This window comes from Orycteropus afer, unplaced genomic scaffold (assembly GCF_000298275.1).
Source record: "Orycteropus afer afer isolate SDZICR_OR568_19922 unplaced genomic scaffold, OryAfe1.0 scaffold00301, whole genome shotgun sequence".
Lineage (NCBI taxonomy): Eukaryota > Metazoa > Chordata > Mammalia > Tubulidentata > Orycteropodidae > Orycteropus > Orycteropus afer.
Genome location: NW_006921888.1, coordinates 1,194,655 through 1,216,732, shown reverse-complemented (window position 1 = coordinate 1,216,732; position 22,078 = coordinate 1,194,655). Strand labels below are relative to the sequence as shown.

The 22,078-nt window shown below is 35.7% G+C and overlaps 1 protein-coding gene across 1 annotated transcript in view; it reads left to right on the top strand.

The window, feature by feature from the left end:
• Positions 1 to 22,078, top strand: part of COL11A1 (collagen type XI alpha 1 chain) — a 316,494-nt gene that overhangs the window by 22,741 nt on the left and 271,675 nt on the right. The window contains exons 2-3 of the mRNA XM_007951592.2: positions 12,973 to 13,140; positions 19,148 to 19,361. Of these exons, the coding sequence (XP_007949783.1) occupies positions 12,973 to 13,140; positions 19,148 to 19,361 (382 nt within the window). The remainder of the gene's footprint in view (positions 1 to 12,972; positions 13,141 to 19,147; positions 19,362 to 22,078) is intronic.

Below are 22,078 nucleotides of genomic sequence, written 5' to 3'. Positions count from 1 at the left end.
GTCTGTGTTAATTGGTTTCCCTTTTCTTTGTTGAAGAGTGTCTGTGCAATCCTTCTGCCTAGTCCGCCATCTTGCCCCGCCTCTCCTCAAAGTTGTTTCTTATATATGCAGAGCACATCCCTAAAGCAGCTACTCCCTGCCTGTGGTAGGTCCCACCATGGAGTTGATTGCTAGTCTCATCATGGGGAATAACTATCACCAGCTGCCCAGCCACTCAACCAGGCCCAGCCAATTTGAAACACAAACTTAACCACCACATTACTGAAGCTGTCTAAGATTTCAGAAAACTTCCTGAGGTTGAATATACCTTAGGTAACATATGCAATTTTCACAGTTAATATCTAATAGAGGTTCAGAAATAGAAATTTACTCAGTATTCTAACCTACTACAAAGAGATTTTGCAGAGGTAATCAGGGGAAATGAATAACAGGAATCAAATGAATTATTTCTCTGGAGAAATGTGGGCAGTGCTCACTGAACTAGTGAAGAGGCTCAGGATAGTTGAAATTTTTAGGAAATATTAATTTTAGATATTTTTATTGAATACTTACTATGTGTTAAGGAGGTCTGGTAGTTTAGTGGTTAAGGCATTTGCCTGCTAACCAAAACGTTGGTAGTTCAAACCCACCAGCTGCTCTGTGGAAGAAAAATGAGGCAGTCTGCTTGTATAGATTTACAGCCTTAAAAACCCAATGAGGGTCACTATGAGTCAGAATTGACTCGATGGCAGTGAGTGTGGTTTGGCTGGTACTATGTGTTAGATGGGAGCTCTGGTAGCATAGTGGCTAAGGCACTTGACTGCTTGACCAGATGGCTGGCGGTTCAAACCCATCAGCCACTCCTCGGAAGGAAGGTTGGGCAATCCTAGTTCCGTAGTGATACTGCCTCGGAAACCCAAGGAGGGCTCGCTATGAGTCAGGGCTGACTCGACGGCACATAACAACAACAACAACAACAATGTGTTAGATGCTGTCTAGGAGATTAAAATGCTTTGTGTCATTTAATTTTCTAAATGAGGCTAATTTGAAGAAACTAAATTTTAGAGAGCTTACTCAAAGTTATATATATGTAGTAAATACTGGTTTGGGGTTAGAAGTTGACCATTTCCAACTGTGGAAACTGAGATATTAATCATTGTCTATACTCTTCATTTCCTAAGTTTTAGACTCTTTACTAAGAGCTCTTATGATTTTGAAATACATTAGAGTTTTGGTTATAGTTAAATTAGGATAATTGGTCATATCTCTTCATGTTCCTCTTTTGTCAGTTTTATATTCTATCTGGAGGCAGTGGTGGTTCAGTGGTAGACTTTTTGTCCTCCATATTAGAGATCTGAATTGAATTTCTGGCCAATGAACCTCATGCAGTGTCTCAATTTGTCATTGGAGATTTACATGTTGCTAAGGAGCTCTGGTAGTATAGTGCCTAAGGCACTTGACTACTAACCAGAAGGCTGTTAGTTCCAACCCACCAGGCACTCCTCGGAAGGAAGGTTGGGCAATCTACTTCTGTAGTGATACTGCCTCGGAAACCCAAGGAGGGGTTGCTATGAGCTGGATCCAACTCGATGGCACATAGCAACAACAACAACATCATGAAGCTGAACAGGTTTCAGGAGCACTTCCAGACTGAAATAGACTAGGAAGAAAGTCCTGGTGATCTATCTACTTCTGAAAATCAGTCAATGAAACTTTATGGACCACAACAGTTTAATCCTATTGTGCATAAGGTGACCATGAGTTGGTGGCCAAAGTTATGGCAGCTAGCAACAACATTCCACTGCCACATATACATATTAGCACTGCTGGCTTCTTGATGGGCGCTCTGGTGGCATAGTGCCTAAGGCATTTGACTGCTAGCCAGAAGGCTAGTGGTTCAAACCCACCAGCTACTCCTTGGAAGGAAGTTTGGGTAATCTACTTCCATAGTGATACCACCTTAGAAACCCAAGGAGGGCTCACTATGAGTCAGATCCAAGTCGAAAGCAATGAGTTTGGTTTTGGTTTGTCTTCTTGATATTCACCTGGAGTAGCAAAGTATTTCATAACTGTGTAAAACCAAAACAAAAAAACCAAACTCCCTGCCATCAAGTTGATTTTGACTCACAGTCACCCCTCCTTGAGTTTCTGAGGCAGTATCTCTACAGAAGTAGACTGCCCAATCTTCCTTCCAAAGAGTGTCTAGTGAGTAGAAGATGGCTTTTAACTCTTCCACTGTTTTATGTCTTTATTTTTAAATTTTATTCCACAATAGTATGCCTTATATATGATCTGTGATATGATATTAAAAAGGAGAATAAGGGAATCCCTAGAAAGGAGAAAAGCATCTACTTTAGAAGGACCTCTTCCTACTATGTTTTGCCAAACCTTACACAAGCAATGATAATAACCAAACTTGGTAAACTCTTCCATATGCTGCTAAAGGGCACTTCCAATCCTCTTCCTTACCTTTCTCAGGCTAGTGGGGAAGAACCTTCAACTGTGAAGTAGAATGCAGCTTTTCATTCATTTATTCATTCATTAAATAAATCTGCTGATTATTTACTATGTGCCAGAAACTATGTTAGGCCTTGAGAATACGATACTGAACATTAATAGTGCTAATGTTCACTGTCATAGAGTTTACAGTCTATCAAGAAAGGTAGATGCTAAACAATCATTTACAAATTTTGCATGTATAAAAGAAGAAAAGAGAGAGAAATACTAAGTGGTATGAGTATGTAACAGGTAAATCATGACCATCACTTAGATGAGTACTGTATCTGAGAGCATTCAGCCTGGAGTGAGAATGGGATAATTAAAGAAGCAAACATTACGGAGTGTGGGATTATCAGTGGGGAATATAGAACACTTGACATCATATGGGAAGATCACATAATCTAGCCTGGGAGGAGTGAGTGAAAATTTCCTGGAGGAAGTGATGCTTAGGTTGGAATAGAAAAGTTAACTAGATCTGAGTTCACTAGGTTTTCAACACAGACTACACATTAGACTCACCTAGGAAAAATTTAAACATACAAATGCCTGTGCCCCATCCTATCATTGGTGTTTATTAATTCTAGATGGATGCATCCATCCATCTATTTTAAAAGCTCTTTTTGTGTTTCTAAAAACCTGATTGAAAATCAGCTAAGGTTGAAAAATCAGTCAGTTGTCCTTAGCTAACTGAATAAGGAAGAAGAAAATATCTACAATAAAGGAAGAATGATATATTTCAGAAATTGAAAGAAATTTACTTTAGCTGGAGTATAAAATTTGGGTATTGCAAGAGTAAGTAGGAGTTAATAGAAGTTCATTTGAAGTTTGTGGCGATGAATTCATGATTTTTCTCCAGTTGTTCATAGCAGCCATGGTGAACCCAGGGAGAATTCAGATAGCTGAATTTAATCAGTGTAATGTCTTACCAGGCAAGCATGACTGCTTTCATTTTCTGGAACCCCATACCCTCTTTTATCTGTGCTGCCATATTTCCCCGCCTCTCTGCTAATGAACTACTATTCATCTTTAGAACTCAGCTTAAATGATCCAAATAGTAATATTTTAACATTTGTGAGTCATCTGGTTTTAGAAGCAGTCACTCAACTCTGCCTTGAGGTGAAAAAACAGTGATAGACAATAAGTAAATGAATGGGTGTGATTATGTTCCAATAAAAGTTTATTTATGGACACTGACATTTAAATTTCATATAATTTTAATGTGTCAAAAATATCCTTCTTCTGATTTTTTCAACTTTTAAAGATGTAAAAAATATTCTTACCTTGCAAGTTACAAAAAAGGTGCAACCAGACCATTTTAATCTGTAGGCACAATTTACCAAGCTAAGGCACTGTTAGAAATACCAGCTGAGAAGAGTTCTCACTAATAGTATTGAGTTAAACACTTTTATTATTCTCATTTTACAGATGTAGAAACTAGAGTTGATAAGTAATGTGCTCAAAGCATACTGATGCTAAGTGGCAGAGGTGGTACTCAGACCTAGTTTGGCTTCAGAGCACATAGGCTTTTCAACACTATGCCATGTTGCCCTTTTCTACTGGTCATGGGGCTGTGTGGCTGAAGAAGGTTAAAGGAGAAATTAACCAGAGACTGAGTAACCAAAGCTTTGTGAATGTTAGATTGATAATCCATGTGTATGTTAAAGGCAACAGGGAGAACGGATCAATGACTAGGGGCCAAATTGATCAATGAATGAATGAAGGTGTTCAAGAAGTCAATAAAATACAACAAAAAGGATATGTTAGGTCCTCATACATTTTTGATTCAAGACTAGAGACTCCTGTGGACTCAAGTTGCTTTGAGATATAAGCAAACAAACAAATAAATGAATAAATGGAAATATATATTATAAAATATAAACATAATTTTTATTTTCAGTTAGCCAAAATGTATGTAGTTGTATGTGTGTTTGTATGTGTGCTGTGTGTTTCTGTCCTCTTCTAGTTTTGGAAAAAGTCAAGTATAGGCAAATAATTCAAACCAAATGTAAAAAATGCTGTGATAGAGGTTAGTGTATCTAAACCAGTGTTCTGAGAGGAGAAAATGCTTTCTGGAGGAGATAGCGTATCAGGTTTTTTTTTGTGTGTGTGATTTGGGTAGAAGTTTACAGAGCAAATTCATTTTCAATACAACAGTTCATACACATTTTGTTTCATGACATTGATTTCAATTTGCATAACTTTAACAGCTCTCTTCCCACTTTTTCTCAAGTGTTTACCTTTTCCTTGTGTCCTTTCTTATGCATTTCTGCCCCCTAAGCTATCTCCATGTGCAAATTCTGCCCTTCTGGTCTTCCATGGTTGATTGTTCTAAGGAATGTACTTATCCAGAATAAATGTTCACCTTATACGCATGGAAGTGAGATCAATTCCAGGCCTGAAGGGTGACTGTTGTTGTTTGTTGTTATGTGCCGTCAAGTCGGATTCGACTCATAGCGACTCCTCCTTGGGTTTCCGAGGCAGTATCACTACGGAAGTAGATTGCCCCATCTTCCTTCCGTGGAGTGGCTGGTGGGTTTGAACTGCCAGACTTCTGGTTAGCAGTCAAGTGCCTTAGACACTACGCTACCAGAGCTCCCTGACAAGAAATATGTTGCTTTAAAATTTGTGCATATTAAAGGTGTTTTTCAGCCACTCCTCGGAAGGAAGGTTGGGCAATCCTACTTCCGTAGTGATAACTGCCTCGGAAACCCAAGGAGGGGTCGCTATGAGTCGGGGCCGACTCGACGGCACATAACAACATAACAACAAAGGTGTTTTTATGTCACTTTAGCATTCTGTCTGCCAGTGGCATTGGCGCATTCAAACATTCTAACTGATTTCTGACAGGAGTTTCACCAGTCTCTTATCAGACCAGTAAGCCCAGTCTTTTTTTTTTTTTTTTTTTGATTTTGAGTTTTGTTCCACATTTTTCTCCCACTCTTACATATTTTTTTTTTTCTTGTTTGATAGCTTTGAGTCACTTCCAACTCACAGTGACCCTGTGTTTAAGGGAACAAAACACTGCCTGGTTCTGTGCCACCCTTACAATCATTGCTGTGGCTATGTTTGAGCCCATTGTTGCAGCCACTGTGTCAATTCCTGATTTTCACTGACTCTCTACCAAACATGATGTTTTTTCTCTAGGTACTGGTCCCTCCTGATAACACGTCCAAAGTACATGAGGTAAAGTCTCCCATCCTCCCTTCTAAGGGACATTTGGCTGTCCTTCAATACAATCTTCTGGCAATCCATGGTATATTTAATATTCTTTGCCAAAGTCGTTATGCAAAGGCATCTTCCTTATTCCTTTTCCAGCTTTTACATGGATTGGAGGCATTTGAAAATACCATGATGTGGGTTAGGCACACCTCAGTCTTCAGAGTGACATCTTCACTTTTTAATACTTTAAAGAGGTCTTCTGCAGCAGATTTGATCAGGAGTTCTTCATTTGATTTCTTGACTGCTGCTTCTGTGGGCATTGACTGTGGATCCAAGTAAAATGAAATTCTTGACAACTTTAATCTTTTCTCTGTTTATCATGGCATTGCTTATTGGTCCAGCTGTAAAAAAAAATTGTTTTCTTTATGTTGAAGTGTAATCCATACTGAAGACTGTAGTCTCTGATCTTCATCAGTAAGTGCTTCAAGTCCTCTTTGCTTTCAACAAGAAAGCTTTTGTCATCTGCATATTGCAAGTTATTAATGAGTCTTCCTCTAGTCTTGATGCTGCCTTCTTTATACAGTCTAGTTTATTAGATTATTTGCCCAGCACACAGATTAAATTAGGATGGTGAAATGATACATGCCTTTCCAGATTTTAAACCATGTGGTATCCCTGTTCAAACGAATTTCCTGTTGGTCTGCGTATAGTTTCTTTTACCATTAAGTTTGCTGGAATTCCCATTCTTTGCAATGTTATCCATAATTTGTTATGATCCTCACAGTTGAATGCCTTTGCATAGTCAATGAAACACTGGTATTCTTTGTTTTCAGATAAGATTGTTCTGATACCGGCAATGATATCCTTTGTTCCACTTCCTCTTCTGAATCCAGCTTTCATTCTGGAAGTTCCTTGTCAATATACTGCTGTAACTGTTTTTGAGTTATCTTCAGCAAAATTTTACTTGCATGTGATGTTAATGTGTTTTATAATTTCCACATTATGTTGGATCACCTTTCTTTGCAATGAGCACAAACATTGATCTCTTCAGTCTGTTGGCCAAGTATGTGTCTTCCACATTTCTTGGTATAAATGAGTGAGCACTTCCACTATTGCATCTATTTGTTGAAATACCACAATTAGTATTCCATCAATTCTTGGAATCTTATTTTTCACCAGAGCCTAGTAGTTTACACTTGTTTCTTCCACATCATCACTTCTTGATCATATACTACCACTTGAAATGGTTGTAAATTGGCTAGTGTTTTTTGGTACCATTACCCTATTTCCTTTCTTCTTTTTTTCGATACTTCCTGCATTGTTTAATATTTTGCCCATAGAATCCTTCAATGTTGCAACTCAAGGCTTTACTTTTTTCTTCAGTCTTTTTTCTTGAGAAATATTGAAATTATTCTTTCCTTTTGGTTTACTAACTCCAGATCTTTGCACATTTCTTTATAATACTTTACTAAGTCTTCTTGGGCCAACCTTTGAAATCATCTGTTCAGCTATTTTACTTCATCATTTCTTCTGTTCATTTTAGCTTCACTATATTCAAGATTTTTAATTAAAAAAAAATAAAAATAAAAATAAAAATAAGCAATAGACCAGCACTGGTTCAAGGGAAGTACAGAAGTCATGGTGGGCTGTGAGGCTTTCAAGTGGAGTGATCACAAAGAGGAGCACCCCCTACTTCTTTCCTCACAGTGGCAGGGGGTGGGAGTATTCTTTCTGAGATGGAAGAGCATGGCCCTTAGATAGAGTAAGTGAAGGGACTTCTCCACATACCAACAACCTATCCCACCCTCAAGTGTTAAAAGAAATGTAGGAATTCCCTTGCTCTGTGGTTCAGTGCTGGATCCTCAGGTTGGGCACTGCCCTAAAGAGTTGCCCCCATGCTTGGCCCCACTCAAGTTAAGGTGTGTTCATATTCACTCCAGGACACAGGGAAGAGGTAGGCTGCCTGTGTCTCAGTCTTTCCCAGAAGCAGGTGTGTTCACTTCACTCCCCTCCACCACAAACACACATATATACTCACATGTACACTTCCACTCAGGTGGTGAAGTTTCAGAGTCTCTTCTGGCATCCATTTTGGTCTTTCTTTTTTCTTTTTTCATTCTTGCCTTTTTAATGATCTTTTGCTTTCTTTATGTATGATATCCCTGATACCATCCCACAATTCCATCTGGTCTTTGGCCATTAGTCTTCAATGTGTCAGATCTATCTACCCTTGAGATGGTTTCTAAATTCAGGTGTGATATGCTCAAGGTTGTACTTTGGCTCTCGTGGATTTATTTTCATTTTCTTCATCTTCACCTAGAACTTGTGTATGAGCAACTGATGGTCTGTTCTGCAATTGGCCCATGGCGTTGTTCTGACTGATGATATTGAGCTTCTCCATTGTCCTTTCCATAGATGTAGTCAGTTTGATATCTGTGTTTTCTATCTGGTGAGGTCCATGTGTCTAGTCACCATTTATGTTGTTCAAGGTATTTGCAATGAATAAATTGTTGGTCTTGCAAAATTCTTTCATGTGACTTCTGATGTTGTTTCTGTCATAAAGGCTGTATTTTCTACCTACCAATCCTTCTTCTTTGTCTTCAACATTCAAATTCCAATCACCTGTAATTACCAATGAATTGTGATTGCATGTTTGATCAATTTTGGACCCCCAAAGTTGGTAAAACTCCTCAGTTTCTTAATCTTTGGCATTATTTGTTGATGCATAAATTTAAGTCACAGTTATATTAACTAATCTTCATTGTAAATCAGTGGATATTATCTGATCACTGACAGCATTGTACTTCAGAATAGATCATGAAATGTTCTTTTTGATGATGAATGCAACACTGTTATTCTTTAATTCATCATTCCTGGTATAATAGACCATGTGATTATCTAATTCAAAAGGGCCAGGACCAATTTATTTCAGGTCATTAGTACCTGGGATATTGTTGTTTATGTGTTTCATTTCATTTTTGACAACTTACAATTTTCATAAATTTACACTTCCTATTTTCTACATTCCAATTACTAATGCATTTTTGCAGTTGCTTCTTTTCATTTTGAGTTGTGCATCACAGCAAGCCACCTTAGTAGCACAGACCAACAGATGAGTGGTGGAATAAATTAATTATATTCCACTTATTCCTCAGGTAATGTGGAGATAATTATTTCAGAGTAGGATTTATAAAGACCCAAAGGCAGAAGAAACAACTTGGTTTCTAGGAAGTCTAGGTTTAGTATGGATTTGTTATTGAGGGAGCAAGGAGTTAGGAGGTAATGGCAGATAAGGGAGGGGTGTATTGGTGGGAGTGGGACTGGGAAGACAGAAATATGAATCCAGATCATGATGATATTGTATGGAAAGTGTATGGATAGCCTCTGGAATTGAGTGGAGTTCTTTGAAAGAATTAATGCAGAACTAAGGGTAGAATTAATGTTTGGATTTTGGAAGCTGACTCAGGCTGTGATGTGAAAAGGCATGGAGACCAGTTAAATGGCTATTGTAGAAATACAGTGGGCTCTGATATCCTGTTCTTCCATTAAATCAGCCTATTAGTTGAACTTGAAGGCAATGGGTTTGGTTGCTATTTATTTATTTATGGTTTATAGGTATATAACAAAAGGCAGGAAAATATTATCGAACAAATATTGTGTTGATTTGGATATATTTGAAACTCTGAATCATAATCTGTGTCAATAGTATTGTCAACATCCAAGCAGTAAAAATAGTAAGAATATTTCAGAATTTCTTTGAATATGACAATTTCACTTCAGATATACAGAGTTAAGCCATAATGCATGATTGCTTTTAATCTCCAAAGAGTTTCAGTTCATTTAATGATATACACAGAAAAGTTTTTAGATTCTAATTATAGAATCCCTTTTATGAGAATCTAGTAAATATTGTAGTCATTAGATAAAATAAAAAGCAGAATTTCAAAGGGATTTTGTTTATTAGCCCACTTGGAAATATTATAATCTTGCAAGATGCCAAAGAACTTGGTCAGGTTTTAAAAATAGAGCACTTATTTTAAATCCTGTAGAATGAGTGTGCTTTAGGAAGGAACAAATATGGCAAAGTCTGCTCTTTAGACAAGGTGATCACGTGAAAAGCATCTTCAGAAAGAAAGAAAATTGTAATCCATTTTATGTATTATTTATGTATGTCTTGTTGTGACCTTGACAATGGTGCTGTATTCTTTATTTTACAGAAGACCTTTCAAGGCTGTGTTGATGTCTACCCTGGAGTCTTTACACTATATAGCTATTCTTTAGAGAATGGCTTCAGGGCAAGAAGATAAGATAAACAGATAAGGTGGCTTGGCTTTTAAAAACATTGTGCTTCAGAGTAGTTTATGCACTGTAGTATGATTGGGCAATCCTACTTCCATAGTGATACTGCCTCGGAAACCCAAGGAGGGGTCGCTATGAGTCGGGGCAGACTCGATGGCAAACAACAACAACAACAACAACAACAGTATGATTAATTTAATACAATCAGCAGGAATCAAACTGACTCAAGATAATTTTAGTACATTATATTTATTTTTTTAAGTTTTTATTTTGCAAGGTTATTTAGATACTCAATTCCTGCACCTGTACAGTGGGGATGAGAACAGATACACTGCAAGTTGGGTGAAGGTGAATGCCTGTGAAAAACTTACCTCAGTGACTGGCATACTTCAGGAGGTCTGGACATGGCAGTTATTATAATTTTTATTTTCTTAGCTTTATAATAAGAGGAAAGAAGAGAAGAAAGTAAGGACGGTTAGATATCTTCTTAGCCTGAAAAACGGCCATTGCAAACATGGCTAATACAAGCAATTTTCTCGAATGCCATTGTGGTTCTTTTAAACATTCCAGGGCTGAATTTAGTAGTAACGTAATTGAAAGAGTTAATGATTCCTTCGAAATCTTTCACCTCCTCTAAGAAAAGTTTTTTTTTTTTTTTTAACAGTTTGGTTCAGTGTGTACTCTGTAGATTTTCTTTCAGAGGTTGATGAAATAAGTATTTATTATTATTATTATTATTATTATTATTATTATTATTATTAAAAGGAAGAATGCTCATCATTGAAAATATAATACATTTTGTATGACTGTAAAATTTAAATGAGGAAATGATCAGGTGTACTTTGTTTAAAAGCATTCCTTCGATGATTTGTTCATACATTCTATAACAGACTGATAATTAGCAAAAACTCTTTGAAATGATCATTTGTAAAGAATAAAACCCTCTTGAAGGTTATCCTCTACTTTGTGAAGTGTGATAAATTGTGATGATGGTATTTCTTGATACTAAAATGAGTCCTGTTTTCATTCTCATTAAGTCCTCCCAGAATCACTTTATTCATAAAACAACGTATTCTGAAATTTGGTGACAATTCTATTTTTTTTAAATTATTCACTGAAACATTTCAAATTAGTAATGTTAATTGTGACTTTAGTCCATAAGTGGTCTCTTTAACTTCTAAACCATACAGCACAGTGTACATCTATAAAAAGGTAGATACTGCCTCCTCCATACTTCTTGGGCATCTATAGTGCCTTCCCAATTAGCATCTAAATGCATGAGATAAGGCCAGGTTTCATACATACTGAGTGGTCCTATGACCAAGTGCATGACCTGCTTTGGATATTTTGGTTAATTTTGAATACAGGTAGAAAGCCAGTAACATGAATATATTGAGTAGCAAGGATTCTAAATTTTTGTATAACAATGCTTACACACATAACTCATGTTTTCACTTGGTTACTAATTTAATTAGATTTAAATTTTAAGTCCAGGGAATTTAAGAGCTCTGGTAGCACAGTGCCAAAAGCACTTGACTGCTAACCAGAAGGCTGGAAGTTCAAACCCACCAGCCACTCCTCGAAAGGAAGGTTGGGCAATCTACTTCTATAGTGATACTGCTTTGGAAACCCTAGGAGGGGTCTCTATGAGTTTGTTCCAACTTAATGGAAAATAACAACAACAACATGACAAGCAAGTTTATACAAATAGGCCCAATTCACAAAGGGGAGGTTGAAGGTTCCAAACTTATATTTTTCACTTCACTGTAACTGGAGGTAGCTGATATGGATTGGATTTGGGAAATTTAAAGCGCTTGACTGCTAACCAGAAAGGTGGTGGTTCAAACCCACCAGTCACTCCTCAGAAGGAAGGTTAGGCAATCTACTTCCGTAGTGATACTGCCTCAGAAACCCAAGGAGGGGTCGCTGTGAGTCAAGTCTGACTTGAGGGCACATAACAGCAATAACATGCTTTCACCTAGATTGAGCTCTAAACAGAGTCCCGTATAAGATTCTCTAACATAGGAAAACACTGAAGTCAAGGGAATTGTAAAATGTTAGCTATCTTTTTTAACTTCCTTCAACTTCTCTTTGTATTTTCAATATGTCATACTATCTGTAAGTTTTACAGTATTTATTATAAATTTGAAAATTCAAAATCATCTTTTCTTGGATCATGAATAGTTGAATAGTAGATATATTAGAAATAAAAGAAAACATAGGTGCTGACATTCACTTTAATTCCAAGTAATGACATTACTCGGAGTGGTTATTAGGCACTATGCCACGAGAGCTCCCAAATAAACATTTTATAAATTGTAATTAAGATGCATAATAATATTGGTAAATTCACACATGTTTTTGTTGTTGTTATGTGCCGTCGAGTCGGATCTGACTCATAGTGACCCCTCCTTGGGTTGCCGAGGCAGTATCACTACGGAAGTAGATTGCCCAACCTTCCTTCTGAGGAGTGGCTGGTGGGTTTGAACCGCCAGCCTTCTGGTTAGCAGTCAAGTGCCTTAGGCACTATGCTACTAGAGCTCCCATATAGACTATATTAAATTCCATTTAAGAAGCCCTGATAGTGTCATGGTTAAATGCTTGGCTGCTAAACAAAGGGGAACCTACACATCTTTGCAGGAGAAAGACCTGTTAATGGGCTTCTATAAAGATTACAACCTAGAAAACACTGTGAGCAGTTCTCTGTCACATGGAGTGAACTCTATCTTATCCAACAATAACACTGCAAATCCATATAGATCAACAAGCAAGTCTTTTGTTTCACTATTTCAGATTTGAAATATTTTAATTTGAGAACATTATTGTGGTTTATATTTTTGTCTGACCTTTTACCTCCCTCTCCCCCTGCCTCTGTCCTCCAACTCAAATGCCAAGGAACTGAAGCAAAGTGGGAAAAGTGATAGATTTGAGGAGTGTAATAACAAACTATTTCCTCTGTTAAAAACACTAACTTTTATTAGATTATTCAAACTATTCTTTTCTTTTTTCTTTTTTTTTTTTTTACTTATTTTTCAGCAACTCCAGTTGATGTACTAAAAGCACTAGATTTCCACAATTCTCCAGAGGGAATATCAAAAACAACAGGATTTTGCACAAACAGAAAGAATTCAAAAGGTTCAGATATTGCTTATAGAGTTTCAAAGCAAGCACAACTCAGTGCCCCAACAAAGCAGTTATTTCCAGGTATGTTCACTTTATTATTGTTATTGTAATTATATCTTTTGTAATTATTATTATTTCTCTTTATTGTGCTATATAATGGACACTTATAGGCAGAAATATGATTCTTTCATGCATCCAAGTAAATCAGGGTCACCAAGATGACCTGATTAAAGTAACTAGTACTTTAAGAACTGCCAGTCTTACTCTGTATAGTCACAGAAAATATGCTTATTTGAAAATTTTATTTTATTTTATTTCAAAATGGCAAAAGTTGAAGACAAGATTATCTCCAGCATTGTTTTGCATATGATCATGTAGACTTTATTCATGGGGGAATGTGGTAACTTTACTCTTAATGACTACAAGGTTAATGAATGGGCATATAGATTTAGAAGTACATAATAAAAGTCTTTCTAAAATTAATGTAAAAGTCTTTCTAAAATTAATATAAAAGTCTTCTGTTGAAAGACATATATTTTACATATGTTATGTATTATATTATTTTGGGATGCTGTTCTTATCTCACATAAATAAAAGTTATATGCTGCTGCTATTGACAGTTCAGAGGCTAGAAATTTTGTAAGACTTTAACAGGCAGGGTGTATATGGTGAATATTTATTTTCTTTCCATGAAAATACTTGTTGTCCTAATAATACCAATTATTGAAAATCATGATGATGTAGAGAAAGGGGAATGAGAGGTGAACTGAAATTTTCTGAGCATCAGATTTGCTGAACACCTAATTCATTCCATGTATATGTGTACATATATACATATATACATATATACATAAACACACACACACACACACACATATATATATTCCAACTCGTAGCAACCCCTCCTTGGATTTCTAAAGTAGTATCTCCACAGAAGTAGATTGCCCAGTCTTCCTTCCAAGGAGTGGCTGGTGGGTTTGAACTGCCAGCCTTCTGCTTAGCAGTCAAAGGCTTTAGGCACCATATCACCAGAGCTCCCTGGGATACCTATTGATTATTTATTATCATGACTTTCTTTTAAGTTGGATGATTCATCCTTATATCCTAAAAGAGGAAAATGAGCCTCACAGAGGTTCTCTGAGTTGTCCATGTTATATGGGGTCAGTATTTAAACCTGGTCTGGTCTGCTGCAAGGCCACTGTCAATTTATCTTGCTGACAGTCTTCCCTTTTTGTCTGACCCTCCGCTTTACCAAGCATGATATCCTTCTCCAAGGAATGGTCCCTTCTGAAAACATGACCAAAATAGATGAGATGAAGTCTGACCACTCCAGTTATTAGAACTTATTTATATTAAAGTTTTTTTTTTTTTTTTTTCCTTCTCCTCACAACATTGTGTCAAAGAAAAATTGATAGTAGATACCTTATCTTTTTTTATCATGCAGATGATTATAAGCTTGCCTTCCTGGAGGGTAGAGATTCTTGTCAAATAATGCAAAATGGCAATTAATAAAAATCACTAATGAAAAGTCTTTCTTTAAAACAAAATTCAGATAGTCAATGTTCTTTTTAAACTAGGTAAAAATAAAGTCTTAAAAATTATATTTGGAGCATTCTTTCTTCTGTTAAGGAAAGACGTAAGTAACCTCCTCTGAGGAAGAAAGTAAGCAGGAGCACTGGAAACATCAACAGGCATAACTGAGGTTGGGTGGACTTTTGTTAAAGACAGTCATTGTAATGTTCCAGTAGACTAAGTTATGTGTCCTCCAAAGTCTGAATCAAAGACCTTTAATTTAAATGCCTGAAAACTTCATGCTTTTGAGCAGAATAGAAACTGTAATTTACAAATTTATGTTTCTAGTAGTTGCCTTCTTTGGAGCACCTTCCATCAGATAAACAATATGCCAAGGTCTTTATATTAATTTTTATCTTCATAATCATTCAGAAAGGGGGAATGTTTAAACCCAGTTTATGGATTGGGCATTAGAAGGGTAAAATATTTGTACATAATTACACAGTGAAGAGTGTGAAGCTGGGAGATAATCCTTGTTTTTCGTTGGCTAAAGCTGTGGTCTCTCCACTATGCAGATGGCTTTCCCTTCCAGGTTAAAAATCTTCCTGATCACTAAACCACCTTAGAAAGAGCTTTTAATTAAAGAGAGACATATTCTGCATGGGAAGGTACTGAACAGCACTTAATTAAAATCAAATAACGAAGTTATTGTGCCATTTCATATCATATTTATCCAAACCAAACCAAACCCACTGCCATCGAGTCAATTCCAACTCATAGCAACCCCCATTGGGTTTTTGAGGCAGTACATCTTTGTGGAAATGGATTGCCCCATGTTCCTTTTTCAGAGTGTCTGGTGAGTTTGAACCTGCAACCTTCTGGTTAGCAGTCAAATGCCTTAGGCACTGCATCACAGGAGCTCTATGTCATATTTATTAGTGTATGCAATATGTAGTAATCTTAAAAGCCCAATTTTTAAAAATCCTTATTGAGTTTGAAATGCTGAGAGTGAATCATGATTATTACTTACACATACATATGATTTCATGTATATTCAGGTATCAAAGGCTATTATGAGGTAGTAATAGAATTTTTTCATTAATTTCAATCAGTTAAGAGATAGTAAACTTTATCCTTGGGATCTATTTATATATTTCAAAACATAGAATATTTTAAAAACCATATTTTATCTGTACCATATACACTGAATACTGTTATTTCAGATAAAATTTCATGGTTTAAATGACATAGTAAATTTAATGAGTTATCTGTAATTTTCATAAGCATCTTCTAGGGAGGAGATTAAGGTTGGGTACCAAGATTAGAAGGAACCCTGATGGTGCAGGGGTTAAGTGCTTGGCTGTTAACTGCAAGGTTGGTTATTCAAACACATCAGCAACTCTGGAAGAAAGATGAGTCTGTTGGCTTCTGCCAAGATTGCAGCCTTGGAAATCCTGTGGGCTGTTCTACAGTAGGGCTGAGTCAGAATTGACTCGATGGCAATGGGTTTGGGATTTTGGGGTTTTTTTGACCTAAGTTAGAATCTGGAGCTCTGGTAGCGTAGTGCCTAAGGCACTTGGCTTCTAACCAGAAGGCTGGCTGTTCAAACCCACCAGCCACTCCTCGGAAGGAAGATGGGGCAGGGCAATCTACTTCTGCGGTGATACTGCCTCGGAAACCCAAGGAGGGGTCACTATGAGTTGGTCCGACTTGACGGCACATAACAACAACAACAAGTCAGAATCTAAAGATTTCAGCACCAGGTCATGTATTTTAGGAGAGCTAAATTTTTATTTTAACAATCACACTTTAAATATTGTAAATAGAAGTTTATTGCTTAATTTTAAATTGAAAAATATTTCCATTAAAGATTTTACTTATTAGTATAGTTAGGATGTTGATTTTAAAGATTATTCTGTGCTCATAAGGAACATAAATAAGATGCTTAATTTTTATAAGCTATTTATTCTTATATGAATATATTATTTCCTATTTTTTCTTTCTGAAATATCTCTGTGTAAACATTTTTATAATATTTTTTGCAAAAATGAAAAAAAAGTTATTTTTATCTATATCACAATATTTCAGCATGATTTGCCTGCATTATATTAGATTTTTGACAACTTGAAGTACATTTAGAGTGCTAAAAATACCTGTGATTCTCAACATTCTAAGCTATTCATTAAAAAAAAAAATTGTTTTTCTCTGAAGCTTCCTCAATAATAGGCTGAAATACTAAGATTTATATCGAGTATAAAAACATTTTTTCATTGACATACTTTGCTATGTTTCCATTGTATTTTGATGATGATCTTTCATTGATTTCATAAATATAAAAATGTGTCTATGACATTCAAATCAAATAGAAAAATATCATTCTATTGCTGTGATATCAAAGTTCATGTGCTCTGTTTGCAATATAAATTATTTAACAATAAAAATTAAGAATTTTAAAATAGTCACATTCTGGTTTGGAGATTTGTATATATTTGAAAATATATTTAAGTTATTAGAAACAAATTGTTTATATTAACTGACTGCTTGCTTTATGGCACACTCTCATTTAATTTCCACCAAAGCTCTATGGAACAGTTAATATATCAATCCATTAATGGCTGAGGAGGCCAGCTAAAAGAGTTTAAATAGCTTGCCAAAAGCACATAGCAAGTTTGTGGTGCGACTGAGACCAAAACTTTAACTGAGCTTCTGTACTGCCTTCTAGTTAACTATATATCATGCATATATTTGCAACGAAAATGTTCTAATGCTACCTATTATTGTTCATTTTACAATGTGCTTTAAGTATATTTCAATTTCATAATATAATATTCTATTATATTATTCTAAGTAATTATATAGGATTCCATTATATAATTTTGTACTTTATTTAACTAGACCTAAATATTGCAGGCAGTTTAAGCACTTTTCAATTATAAATAAGGCTCTGATGAATTGACTTAGCAGACTATCTGCCCTTAAGCCCTAATTCTTGAAAGTAGAATTGCTGGATTCTTATAATCTTTTAAGTCTGACTCCATGACATACAGTCATATTCATACTACTTTAACATTTTATACTGTTGTCTGTAATTGAATTTAGAATGAATATATTGAATAAAGAAGTTTATTGTTGGCTCAGATATTGTGGATTACACAAGCACATACACCAGATTTTTTGCAGAAAGGAGAATTTGTAATTTCAGTAAAAAAATCTCTCAAATAATAATATGCACTTAACTTATGTACCAAAGTAGCTAAGAGGATCAAACACATATATCATTACTTCAAAACTAAAACCTGCAGGGAATGTAACCAGTGTCACAAAAAAAAATATGTATGAACTGTTGAAGGTGAAATGAACCTACCTTGTAAAATTTCATCCAAATCACAATAGTAAAAAAATAAAATAAAATCTGCAATTTAATATATATTATTTTCATTAAAATGCAATAAGTAGTCATTTCTTATCTGCCATATACTGATGGTAATAATTCAACTGATTTATTTAATAAATATATCTATATAGATCAGCAACTACGCTGGATATTTCAGATATCATGGTGAGAGAGAAAAGACAAAATTAAAATAGTCTGCCTTCTTGAACTTACTGTCAAGTATCTAGTGGTTATGATTTATAATTATCTACACTTTTTATTAACAGACTTTCATTTTCTGGTAAGAAAGGCTGCTAAAGAACTTTAGGTTTTGAAGAGATGACTAAGAATGCCTTCATATACTATGTCATTACAGTGTCTCTTTAATAAGAGGAAGTAAGACCATAAATTGAATTCGTGTGCTTACTATCTATTTGATACTGTACTGGTGTCATTATCTAGCTTCTTAACTGTGAATTCAGTGTTACATAATTATTGTGTTATACAAATTTTGTGCTTTAAATTAGTGACTTTAATTACTTTTTTAACTTTGTATTGTGGTTTGAGTGAAAGTTTACAGAGCAAATTGGTTTCCCTTCAACAATTCATGTGCATTTTGGTTCCTGACATTGATTGTAATCCCCACAATCAGCACTCTTCCCACTTCTTCCTGGTGTTTCCCATTTCTGTTTGTCCTTCTATCCTATCCCTTCCTGTCTTCTGAGCTTTATCCTTGGGCAAAAGCTGTTCTTTTGCTTTCGTATGTGTTTAAATTAGTGACTTTAGTGTTTGAACATAGTTTTAATCAACATTGCAGAGAAAGCTTAATAGAACCCTCTTCATGTGTTCTTTAATCTACATTATTGTTATAATAAAGGTACTCTAGTGGTGCAATGGTTAAAGCTTTTGGCTGTTAATCAAAGGTTGGTGGTTCAAACCACAGCCACTCCACAGGAGAAAAATGTGCCAGTCAGCTTCTGTAAAGATTTATAATCTTGGAGACCTAAGGGGCAGTTCTCTGCTCTATAGGTTTCTGTGAGTTGGAATCAACTTGATGGCAATGAGCTTGGTTTGGGTTTGGGAATTATTACTATTTGAACTTAGAAAACTTTCCAAAGTTAAGCAAACAGTTCAAGAACCTAGGATGATCCAAGATTACTTTGGAACTTCTGAATTCATGACTCTTTGGCCTTCTCTTCTCAGATGGACCTTTTCCCGAAGATTTTTCAATATTATTTACAGTAAAACCCCAAAAGGGAATTCAGTCCTTCCTTTTATCTATATATAATGAACACGGTATTCAGCAAGTTGGTGTTGAGGTTGGGAGATCACCTGTTTTCCTGTTTGAAGACCACACTGGAAAACCTGCCCCAGAAGACTATCCTCTCTTCAGAACTGTAAACGTAGCAGACGGGAAGTAAGTGACACAATAATAAAATCATTGAACTGTTCTGAAAGCAATAATTATGTTCCATCATTCAATAAATACTTATTGTGATGTAATTTTTCCAGGAGCTGGCAATGTGTCAATTAACAAAATATAATCTCTCCCTTACATAGTTTATTTACTTTGTAGTCTGGGCAGACAAACAATGAACAATTATTTAAAAATATCAATAAATAGTATATAAGGCTGTGATAACACAGAGAAAAATAGAGTGATGAAAAGGATAGGCAATGGCAGGAAGGGGTTCAATTGTAAGCAGTGAGACCAGGGTAAAAACATTAAGGAAGTAACCTGTGATGAAAGACCTAAAGGGGATGGGAGCCAGGCCATGCTAATATTTTAGAGAACAGCATACTAGAACGATGAAGGAAATACAAACCTTGAGGCCATGTTGTGGCTGATTTTTCCAATTATCATCAAGCAAGCCATCATGGCTGGAACAGAGATGGACCATGAGGATGGAGAAGCAGTGGGAGACCAGTTAGTACAATACATTGTACATGGTTGTAAGCATGTGGGTTCTACTGTGAGTGAAATGGGAAGTCACTGTAGAGTTTACGAAGGACTCTTGCGGTGTAGTGGTTACCTGTGCAGCCACTAACAAAAGGTCAGTGGTTTGAACCCATCAGTCACTCCACAGGAGAACGATGTGGCAGTCTGCTTCCATAAAGGTTATAGCTAAGTAAACCCTATGTGACAGTTCTACTACTCTGTCCTATATGGTTGTTATGAGTTGGAATTAACTCCACAGCAGTGTGTCTTAACTTTTTTGATAGAATTTTAAGTAGAAGAGTGATGTGATGTAACTTACTTTTTACTAGTAACAATGATGAGGGTATTAAACCAAAACAAAACAAAACAAAAATTAAAATAACTCACTGCTATGGAGTTGATTCTGATTCATGATGACCTCCACTGGGTTTCTAAAGCGGTAAATCGTTACTGAAGTAGATTGCCCCATCTACCTTCCATGGAGTATTTGATGTGTGCAATGTATTGTTCTAAGCACTTTATACATATTTTACTCATTTAATTATTTACAACTGTTTGAGGAAGCAGTTAAAAGAAAAATTCTAATAAACCCATTTTCAAGGTGAGAGAACTGAAGCACAGACAATTTAACTTACTTAAATTGTAATGTATTTGGAAAGTAACAGAGCCAAAATTTGAATTCAGGTAGCCAGGCTCTCCAGTAACCACTACATACTTCTGAAAATCATACAGAATTCTGGGTTAAGAATAGAGCACAGGATGGCAAGAGTGAAAGAAGGAAGTGTTAGAACCCTCCTGCAATAATATTAGCGAGAGTTGATGATGGCTTGAACCAAGGTGCTAGTGATCATATATGAATTGAATATATACCTAAACGAGTGTTATTTTTATAGTCAAATCTAATTTTAGATATTTCATAGATACATACACATATATGCACCTTTTTTTTCTTAACATGGAAGGATTACATACATTAGATTTAAGATTATCATAGTAATCTAATGTACTAATCAATTATGTCTGAAATCAGAATTAAAATTTCAACTTATAAAAATAGATATTTTTTGTGAACATTGTCTTTAACTTAGCAATCAACTAAATACACATAAGTGCTTTTTAAACATACTTGGTATTTTATTGCTGAATTTAAATCTGTAAAACCAGACAGCTTTATTAGAAATATGACTTTTGGTTATAGACAAAAGAAGCAAATAGCGGTGCATATGGGAAAAATTGTCCCTCAGTGTAACTTTGTCAAGATTAATGGAAAAATCTTCAAGTCTCAGTGCCAGAAAAATCCAGGCTTTTTAAAGTAATTCACATAATTTTTCTATGGAAAAAGAAAATGTTAAAGCTGATTACATTTCTTTCTTTGACCATAAGCAACTATCAAGCTAAAATTTTTGTCCAGGTAAATGGTAAATAAATACTTTTGATGGATCATCAACAGAATAAGAGGCTATATTATATTTACATATATCACAGTGGTAAGATAACACTTTTACAATATATTGAATAAAATTAATACCAAAATGAATAGACAATAATAAAAACCAAAACCAAACTCACTCCCATTGAGTAGTATCCGACTCTAGAGACCCCTCCTTGGGTTTCCCAGGTGGTATCTCTAAGGAAATAGATTGCCCAGTCTTCCTTCCAAGGAGTGGCTGGTGGGTTTAAACCACCAGCCTTCTGTTTAGCAGTCAAATGCCTTAGGCACTACTCCACCTGAGCTCCCATAGACAATACTAGTCACCATTTATTTATTTTTTCTTTCAATAGCAATTTATTAAATACTGTGTCCCAGACACTGTACTAAACACACAAAAAAACTGTTGAAATATGACATATTTGTAGAAATTATCTGACATAACATTTTAAATGCAAAATATATTGTTATTTTTATTTTTTTTCATGACCTTGACCACATTTTACCACAGTACAACTGTTCCTTGTGCCCATCCCTCCACACACTCCTGCCACCTGAGCTGTCTCTCTATGCATAAAGCAGCCCTTCTCCCATGCTTGTTCTCTCCAAGGAGTGTATCTACCTCAGGTGAATATTCAACTCATATGCCTGTCTGTTGTTTGACTGGAAGCGACAGGCATGGGTTCAATTCCAGATCTGAACGAAAGCTAGGGGCCATAGTCTCAGTGGTTCCACCAGGCTCTATTGACCAGCAAACCTGGTCCCC